This window comes from Haliotis rubra, unplaced genomic scaffold, assembly GCF_003918875.1.
Source record: "Haliotis rubra isolate DU_JTF1 unplaced genomic scaffold, ASM391887v1 Scf438, whole genome shotgun sequence".
NCBI lineage: Eukaryota > Metazoa > Mollusca > Gastropoda > Lepetellida > Haliotidae > Haliotis > Haliotis rubra.
The window spans coordinates 910,770-921,528 of record NW_025767122.1 but is presented as its reverse complement, the minus strand read 5'-3'; the positions used below and the strand labels follow the sequence as shown (position 1 = coordinate 921,528).

The window sequence follows — 10,759 nt, the reverse complement described above, 5'->3', positions numbered from 1 at the left end:
ATCAGTAACCCCTCTTCAAAAATATCTTTCCTCAGCTGGTGGTGGCAGGCAAGAGAATTACGTAATAAGTGTATGCTACCTTAAGCATTATGATCTAACATCAGTCCACCCATAAATGTTACCTTATAACACAGACACAGGGGATCAGTTTCACACGAGGCTATAATTACAGTGACCAGACCTATCCCAGAAATCAACCAGCAGGTTCCATAGACCCCTATATCAAACAGAGCTGTCAGACTGTATGGGAAACAATAGACCAGTACATAATCCAACACATTCTGTCACAACTCATATACCTCTTATTAATCTCGTTTAGTGGGCCAGTTATAAACAGAATTTTCCATAAAATGACATATGAATAAATATTGTCATTAATAAAATAATGAATGTTTTATTTATTATTTCCGACCCAATATAGATACAATCAACAAGAATCAATTGCCATTATCGTTTGTTTTGTATGAAACAGATTGGAAGCCTGTCTCCCAATAACAATATGGTGATGAGCAAATATGGCTGTGATGATCTATAACATTATTATGCAAATGTCATGTACCAGATGATAACATTTGTTGAAAAATCTATGATTTATTTCTTTATATTAATCTCATTTTCCATGTAAGCTGTCCGATCGAATGCTTTTGAGTGAAACATATGTTTTAACCTGAGATAAATCTATCTTTTGTTTGTATTTTTCAACAGCCAAGCCCAAAAATAATCATTTGAATGCTGTGTTTGCATGAAAATATGTTCTTAAATATACTTTTAGTTATTTCTTGATTACAACTGTTAGTTTAACACAATTTTAGGATATTTCTGCATAACATAGTCATGTAATTGTCCTTTCTGGCATCTGAACTCATAATATTTGTAAAATGGAAATATTTGTCTAGCCTGAACAATGTATAGAACACATACAAATATGAAAGAACAGGGTCATTATGACAAAATCCCACCAGAATCAATAAAAAGGTAAAGGAGAAGTCAGTGATCTATTTCACACAAAAACTTTGTAGATCACGTTTTAACTTGTTTCCCTTTTTATCTTTCATCGATACAGAGTCATCTACTTGGTACATAGCAGTAACTTTCAGCTGAACCCAGTTTACCAAGTGAAAACAGAGTATGCAGGAATATCATTTAATGAACCCACTCAATGCCTCTTTAAATCAGCTGTTAAATTTATTAAACAGAAACACATGTACTTAATAGACATCTGCTTCAAATATATCACAGAAATGTGTTATTTCGTTTGTTTTATTTTGCAAATATGATTCACTGTCATTTTATGTCCATTTCTTCATAAAATGGTAATGTCATATTTCAAAGCTCCTATTTATTTCAGTTGATGATTTTCAGCCTCAGTGCCATTTATATGCCACACGAGAAAGGACAATTACATAATTATTCAGGTTTATTCCAAACGCAACTGTGGCATTTTAACACAATATTAAATTGCATAAAATAATATGATGAATGGTGTATTGACACATGTTTTAGGAGAGTTATGGTCCGATTGAATAATACCGTGTTCAGTGAACCTCAACGACTTGACAGAAATACCCAAATAGGGCCCCGTGCATCTTTTGCCATGAAGGTAAGAAAGTCAAGTAAAGGGACCGGTTAGCGAAAAGCGAAGATGTTTACATTAGGCTGGTGACAAATTTCACGTTCTTTATCGACCAACGTTTCTAAAATTCTGTAATTGTCACATATCGTATCATAATAACACATTCATGAAATATATGTTGTTAGTTTTTTCACTGCAGCAACTCCGCATTTGTCCACAACATGTAACATTTCTGAGCGGAAGTCGCTTGAAGCATTCATGAACGAATGATCCACAGTGCTCTATGTGATAAGAGCACGCGCCAAAAATGGAAGAGTTTGTGAAAAATTTGATCAAGGAGTCCGACCTGAGGTTAGTATTTCTGGATACTTAGTATTTCAGATGTATTAATAAATGAACAGTTTCCAGAAGATATCGCACAGCAACGCAATGTCGTGACGAGTCAGTGATGACAAGCACAGGATGTCAACATCGATTCAACAGCATGGCAAACAACTCTCAGTCATATGGTGGAATGTAAATAGTTCTTGATCAGTACATCTCCGATCGATGTCTACATTTAACTGAATGTAAACAATAGATACTTAAGTGTGGAATCGGAGAAATGTTCAAATTCAATACATGTGTAGTGTATACTGTAATCATTATGCTAAAATATGATTTTTGAGATGTCATGAAGACCTATGGTTGTTTTCCAGTATACTTCTCTTTATGATGATAAGAATGACTTAAAATGCCATATCATGTTACGTTATCAGGCCCAAATGCATCATTATTGCAAATTTGCACAGCCAAATTTGACTATCTATACAAGCCTAGCCTAGTGTGCAACTAAAAGGACTCCATTTATTCCACTTTACAGTTTTTTTTATTTCTAATACTGTACACATCTGTACAGATAAACACCTTCATTGCCCCTACAATATGGCAGAAGTCAGCTGTTTTGTATATTCCAGCTGGTCACAGGTTTCCAGTCAGTTCATTTTCTAGGACATTGACGGATTATGTTACAAAATGTCTTAATGGCCTGGCAACCGACCAGTTATTGCCATTTCCTTCATGTCATTTTGGAAATATTCCATGTCTAAAGTTGACTGTGCCAATCACTTTGATTTTTGTGGAACTGCAAGTAGATGTGTCTATTTTTGTCCACAGAAAATATTTGACTTTATGTTTCTTATAATGGAACAACAGTGGCTCAAAACAGTTGGAAAAGGACTTTCCTACCTACTCACTAGAATAATATAATAACTGGTTGGTCTCTCTTTGATCTGGTTTGTTTGTCACAAGTACGAATGTACCCCGTTTGCGTTCTAAATCATTCCTCCAACAAATGCACCGTATTATCATACTGTAATACACTTAATGATAAACATTGTAGTGTTTTTCTATGTTCCACTAGGCAGACTGACAAGGCCATCCATTAACTGCCTTACAACAGACAGCAGTTAAATCGATTTAGGAATTCTGTTTATTATTATGCACTATAAAAAGTGCTGCTGTTAATATTATTATTGATAGGCAGTGAATAAGAGTTGTCACAAAAATGACAATATTATCCTGAAAAGAATGAAACAAAACCCCAGAAACAAGCATGAATTTTGCGGATCATGTCTAAAACATCCCCGTGCTGAAACACACAGTCTAAAGGGAAATAGTTCCTACTTGGTTCGTGGCTGGAGAAGATCTGTGTTAAAACTAATCTTCACCAACCCATGTTTTTAGTAGTGGTGTAACGATTCATCGATAGTATCGATGTTTGCATCGTCAACTTCGCGATACGAGTGCATCGATACAAAACACGGTTAGGCAATATATCAGGATATTTATATCGCGAGGGTCCATGATACATCGATGTATCGCCACAAGAGACGATATATCCCGATACTACTTAAATATTACTTAAAGTTGTAGGGAGTACTGCATAAGTAATAGGAAGGGAGTCTCTTTGAAATTTTTGAATTTTAAAAACAAACTGAACCTAAAAGGAATTTGTTTGTGTCTGCCATCTTTGTTACATGAACAAAGGAGTTAGTGTATCAGTGAAAGCATGTGAACAATCTCTGTGAACTGTAAGTAATTGAAACTTGTTTTAGTTGTTTGACAAATAACACCATTTATTAACAACTATGAACGATGTCTTAGCTTTGTTAAGAAAGAGAAGATAAAATTTAGAAAGCATACTTATGAGTTTTTTGCAGTGATTCTGGTATAAATTTCTGTATAAATTGCCTGTGCAAGCATTGGTGCAGAAACACAACTTCCAAGGGAAACCTAGATCAAGGTATACTGAATATGTTTGATTGTATTAAATGCTGAAACTTAATTACATGAACAGCCTTTTAAGTGTGTGTGAATGTAACACATGTTCTGCTGAATAACAAATAAAGATTCAGTCATTTTATTTATCATATACGTCCTGTTTTTAGAATTGTAAAGTATCGGGATGCGTATCGTATCGCCATCACTGTATCGTGATCATAATCGTCTCGCAGGTTCCTTGCCAATACTTTCATGATATATCGTCTCGCCTCATTAAACTGGTATCGGGATATATCGTCTCGCCACTTAGGCCTCGATACACAGCTCTAGTTTTTAGAGAAGAGCAGATGATGAGATCCCATACTCAGGCTCACTGACTTCACTGCATGTCTTCGTATCCTGGTGTGTGATGGGGTAGTGGTTAAAGCGTTCACTCGTCACGCTGAAGACCCTGGTTTGATTCCCCAGATGGGTACAATGTGTGAAGCCCAGTTCTGGTGTCCCCCGTTGTGATATTGCTGGAATATTGCTAAAAGCGGCTTAAAACCATACTCACTCACTCACCCACTCTTTGGGGGTGGTGGGGTAGCCTAGTGGTTAAAGCATCCGCTTGTCACGCCAAAGACCTTCGTTCGATTCCCCACATGGGTACAATATGTGAAGCCTGTTTTTGGTGTTCCCGTTGTGATAGTGCTGGAATATGGCTAAAAGCGGCGTAAAACTAAACTCACTCACTTACTCATTCACCACAGCTGTGATGTATACGAGTGGTGTAAAACTCACTTCAGACTTGTGATAAAGGTGGAATATTTCTGGATTAGGGTTACACAACAAACAATGAGCTTGTTGAGAAAAACTTGCTTGTTTGTTGTTTAAAGATGGACTGAGCAGTTTGTAAATTAGCGAAAAATCTGGACCAGACAATCCAGGAATCAAAATCATGATCATCGATGTGTGCAGTTGGGATATGATGAAATGTCAACCAAGTCAGTGAGCCTGACCACCCAATGCCTATTATGAAAAGAATGGGTTGCAGCATCCGCGATAATCTCCAGGGTATATGTCACGATCACTCTCCACTATACCCTGGATGCATCCACGGCTTGGCCCGATGATTTTATTACCTCCCTTTGCTGGCTTTTTATCCAATCAGGTGCCTACGCTGGGAAGTTGAGCAAACCAATCACAACTCACTTTTGCTTCTTAAATTATCTAACCGTTTAAACTTGGCAACACAATTGATGCAGAGGGTACTCTGAAAGATGTGGAAGGAGTTCTTTTTGAAAGTTTCAGATCTGTCATTTTGTCTGTATTTTCCTCCAAAAATCTGAGTGGTACTGCCAACAAACCTTCGCGACTGCGACCACTATCTTTGTTGACACTGGCAAGCTCTTATGTAACGGCGGCTTAGCTGATTGGCTACTGTGAGAATGCGCAGCCAGCCAAGGGAGGTAATATAATTATCAGGCCAAGCCGTGGATGCATCCAGGGTATAGTGGAGAGTGATCGTAACGTATACCCTGGAGATTATCAAAGATTGGTTTGCAGAGGACCAATTCTAACCCGGATCTTCATAGGTGCGAAAAAGACCCTGAGTTAAATGTACATATTCAAGTAAATGGAATTTTATGAATGACCTAACTCATTGATTTTTTTCAAACCACCAAAGGTTGATAAAGATCATAGGTAATATAGGTCATTCCGTTTTAAGGTGAATCAAACCATATTGCTTCATGAAAATATGAAAATCACTAGAATTGAATATTCACAATTCTTAAAAAATGAATCTCAAAGCACTATATGCAAAATGGTGTATATCCAAACCAGACAGGATAGTGATCAATCAGATATACTGAGGGAAACAAATAAGGGAACACATTGCAGTGTTTCTTTCCTTATTCTCAGACATTCACCTATAGAGAAATACACAGCCTTCAAAGAAACATGGATGAGAATAAAGGAACACTTTTATCAATATGTGTTCCCTTATTTGTTCCCTCAGTATATACACAGAGCTCCAGATAAGATTTAGCTCATGTGGGTACTGTACCCACTGTATATTTTGGAGTGGGTATTATGAATGTTGAGTGGGTATTTCATTTTCCGTTCCCCACTGCTTTCAAATATGTGCATATTTTAGTCATTTTACTCACCTAAGTATTATGTCATTGAGTAAGTTTACTAAGCAGGTATGTTCTGCCTTATGACATACCTAATCAAAACCAAGTTAAATATAATGGAAATGATTTCATAAAAAATCACTCATCCTATACTGACAGTACAACACTTGTCCTATACTAACAGTACAACTTGATAGCAATCGATGTCTTTTTCATTACGCAAGCGGTTTTTATAAATATATTCCGTACGCATTTGTTTTAAACATTTTGCATATCTAACATTTTAAATGCGTAATTGGTACGCAACAATTATTTTCAATGCATAATTGGAAATTTTATATGCGTATTTTACCCGGATACGCAGCTTATCTGGGCCTCTGTATACATTTGACAGCAATGTGGTGACTCACCATCTTACGTCTGGTTGAAATTTGTTCTTTGGTATACAGTGAGACCCGGATACCTGGACACATTTGTTTTTGCGTAAATCGTCCGGATAAATGAATATCTGGATTTTTCGTTTTTTGTGTGTTGATTTAGCCAGTTTGTTTGTAGAAATTACCGTCTGGAAACGGAAACAGCATATCGGTTATATAGACAGTCACTTTATAATGTAAGAGATTGTTTTTTTTATGAAAATTGACCGATCGTGAGGTTTCTGGACATCTGGGGTCTGGGTATCCAATGTCCCTGTAATTGATAATCAAATGATGCACGTGCATGATGTGGATAAATATGTTAAATGCAGGATACAACTGACTCTTGAATTCTCGTTTCAAGTCGTTTATATGAATAATTTGGTGTAAATGTGTTATGAATGGTTTTTAGTTCTCATTGTATGTTATGAGTCACAATCACAGCTGTTAATCATAGTAATTTGAGAGATGATAATGAAAGTTGCTGTGATTGTTTTTCAGAGTGTATAAAATACAAGATTTGTTGCATAGAGCATTAGTGCGTTCAGCTGCATTGTGGTACACAGTAGCACAGTGCATTGGAATTATAACTAGCATTGTATGACAGATCAAATAATTAATAATTAATTAAATTTAATAATTAATACTTAATTATAATTTATAATAATAAATAATTAGTCCATTTATATTGCTCTAAATGCTCACCGACAGCATGCGCAGACAATTATTACCCCGGATAACCCAAGCTGTCTGTGAGGTGCTTGAAGATTATGACTTATAGTCACATGACATATCCCACCGGGTACCCATTTTATGCTGGGTGAACAGAGGCAATTTTGAACAAACTCACTTGCCTAAGGTGAGACCACATGTATCACATGTGCTTCATTGTGGGGCAGGGCTGAAGTCTTAAAATCTCTCAGGAGTCAAGCTGACAAACACGGTCACCTATCCAATGATTGCCTCTGCCCAACTGATTCCTGACCTGAGCACTATGCACAGGACCACCAGATCAACTCTGATATAAAGATTCTGGAGTTCCTTACCTTCTTCCTAGTAGTATAGTCCAATCTGGGCTACAGGATTTTATCTTGGATTCTCAACTGGGTGCCTGGGCAGGCAAATTGGGGACACAAAATTATGTTGTTAAAAACGGGGATTATTTGTAAAGTTCTCACTTTCATTGATTAATATTTATTTTTTGTATTCAATACAATAATGTGAAACTAAGCTTTATTGTTTTTAAGTCCATATTGGTCGTGAAAGTCAACCTCTTGTTTTATTCCAAATTTGAAATTTTTAACATATGCTTTGATTTTGGGCAGAATATTGCTCTCTGAGCATTCCCAGATAGATCTCTGTAAGGGTCATAAATCTAAAGGTGACAACAGTCAGTCTGTTAACCTTCCTTGTTTATTTCTCAGACATGCTCGTATGAAAAAATATTTACTTGATAAGACTTGAGACTGGTTGAGAATGTCACAAGCTGTGATAAACTTGTATTTTATTGTTGATAGTCAACATATTTTGGGCAAGTTCCATGTTTTTCTTGCTTCAGCTTACAGTAAGCATATGCCGTTATCCATTGTTTGACGGCATTGGGTGACATGGCGTCTGTCGCACAGATTTATTAGATAATGTGGAACAGTATTCTTTTGAAAATAACTGATTCTGGTCATAGTGAAAATGTAAACTTGTTTTTTAAGAAATTTTATGTTTGTCTATTATGAGCAGTCTAGAAAGATTTTATGCTTTTTATCTGTTTCTGATTTTTTATATTTTTGAATATTGTTCATTGGGGACAAACCTTATGTTTAATTACGGTTTTCTTTGTAAATTAAAAACTGTTTTGAAATTTGTTGTTTTCTTTTGCATTTTTGTATTTCTTGCTCATGGTATTTCAACAATGAAATCTGTAAACATTATTTTGCAGCAAGAAGTGATATTAGTTCGGTCTAACAATTTCATTTAGTTTCACCACCTGGCTTCCTTATTCAGATGGAAAGAAATTTTATGAGTATTTTCCACAAAAGAAAATCTTTCTAGATATTGCAATAGAGACAAGTACCGGTAGTAGTGATTACGGATCAATATCAGGTATTAAATTCTGTGGATCAATACTCTTGCACGCCCTGCTGACATTGCCATCTTGTTGTGTGGTAATCTGAGGTGCTTGTGAAGGAGGGTTGTTGAATATATGGCCTTGAACTTCAAGGTGATAAGTACAGACCAGTTAAAGCGGGATACGTATCAGTAAGGTGAATTGTTTCAGTCATCGTCGGTATGGATTTTGTTGTTATTTCCTAAAGGTTATTTTATTTAAAAGGACGTGGGTAGTGTATTATGTTTGTTGTGAATTTGAAAAATGTTTGAATTTTTGTCATCTGGGCCCAGCTTCACAAAGCTGTCTTAGCGCTACAACTGTCGTAAGTTTGTCACAGTATGGGAGTTACGACAGTCATAGCTCTATGATAACTTTGTGAAACGGGGCCCTGATGATATTGTTTCGTTTTTTGACAAGTTGAGGTCAAATTCTGATGTAAAAAAGTGGTTTGTTTATTTTTTAATGCCACGCTGATCAATATTCTAGAGCTAGTCTAAAAATAATCAAGTCTGGAAGAGACATCCAGTGATTGACATTGTAAGCACTGATTCATGTTAGAATTGGTCCTCAGCAACCCATGCTTGTCATAAGAGGCATGACATAGATGCATGTCATCATATGTACATAGATTTATGCTCTTGAAATCAGTCATTCTATTCATTCATTCATTCATTCATTCATTCATTCATTCATTCATTCATTCATTCATTCATTCATTCATTCATTCATTCATTCATTCATTCATTTGGGTAGAATAGGTCTTCAGCAACCCATGCTTGCCACAAAATTCATTCTTCACTATGCTTGTCGTTCAATTCAGGGCATTCATTCAACGGGATCGGGTGGTCAGGCTCGCTGGCTTACTTGGTTGACACATGTCATGTCATCGGTTCCCAACTGCGCAGATCGATGCTCATGCTGATGATCACTGGATTATCTGGTCCAGACTCGATTATTTACAGACCACCGCCATATAGCTGGAATATTGCTGAGTGCGGCGTAAAACTAAACTAAACTCACTCACTCACTCACTCACTCACAGAGATGCAACACTGTTTATCTTTCACAAGGTTATCTCCCCTGTATTTATGACTTGAAGATTGCAGCAACTCCCCATACTAGCTCTGACATTTTATATTTCAGCTATGAAACCATCATGTCAATTATTGTAATCGGAGGTCGTTGTTGTAATTTGAAACCTCAGATTATCGCAGTGTTGTTGGTCTGTCTACATGTGTAGAAGCCCTGGTGCTAATGCTATTGTGGTTTACGGTATGTGCCCCTGTGTTGCAGTGTCCTGACCACCAAGGGTGTGAGGAAGGCCTATGAGAAACACACACGGAAACAGCTGTCTCACCAGGAGAAGCAGAAGCTCAAGGAGCTGGTCAGCTGTGTGCTGGACGAACTCTTCACCCAGGGGGACTCCGCACGGACAGAGGTAAGGGTAAATCCACAGCAGATGGGGTGGAGAGGAGGATGTGGTAGAGATTTGAGTGTGGTTGAGATGAGGAAGAGATCGGGTGAGTAGAAAAGGTAGAGGAGGAAGAGATTGGGTGAGTAGAGAGTGGTAGAGAGGAGGAAGAGATTGGGGGAGTAGATGGTGGAGGAGAAGAGGAAGAGATTGGGTGAGTAGAGAGTGGAGGAGAGGAGGAAGAGATTGGGGAGTAGAGTGTGGAGGAAGAGATTGGGTGAGTAGAGAGTGGAGGAGAGGAGGAAGATATTGGGGAGTAAGAGGAGGAAGAGATGGGGGAGTAGAAGGTGGCGAAGAGGAGGAAGAGATTGGGGGAGGAAGAGATTGGGGGAGTAGAGGGTGGTTGATGGAGGAAGAGATTGGGGGAGTAGAAGGTGGGGAAGAGGAGGAAGAGATTGGGGAGGAAGAGGTGGAAGAGATTAGGGGAGTTGAGGATGTTGGAGAGGAGGAGGAGATTGGGTGAGTTAGAGGAGGAAGAGAGTTGAGGATGTTGGAGAGGAGGAAGATATTGGGTGAGTTAGAGGAGGAAGAGAGTTGAGGATGTTGGAGAGGAGGAGGAGATTGGGGAGTTAGAGGAGGAAGAGATTGGGGAGTTAGAGGAAAGAAGAATTGGGGAGTAGGAAGAGAGCTGGGGATGTTGGAGAGGAGGATTGGGGGGAGGAGAGGAGGAAGAGAGTTGAGAATGTTGGAGAGGAGGAAGGGAGATTTGAGGATGTTGGAGACAAAGAAGGGGTGGGGAATAGACAATAGTGGATAGGTGCAGAAGGGATGAGAGAAGACGAGTAGAGGGTAGAAGTGTGTGGAGAGATGTAG

At 37.9% G+C, this 10,759-nt stretch overlaps 1 protein-coding gene across 1 annotated transcript in view; it reads left to right on the top strand.

Annotated features, from left to right (window-relative positions):
* The first annotated feature begins 1,880 nt into the window (after positions 1–1,880).
* Positions 1,881–10,759, top strand: part of LOC124289260 (transcriptional regulator ATRX-like) — a 10,974-nt gene continuing 2,095 nt past the window's right edge. Inside the window, exons 1-4 of the mRNA XM_046725867.1 lie at positions 1,881–1,924; positions 9,769–9,995; positions 10,231–10,405; positions 10,567–10,678. Of these exons, the coding sequence (XP_046581823.1) occupies positions 1,881–1,924; positions 9,769–9,995; positions 10,231–10,405; positions 10,567–10,678 (558 nt within the window). The remainder of the gene's footprint in view (positions 1,925–9,768; positions 9,996–10,230; positions 10,406–10,566; positions 10,679–10,759) is intronic.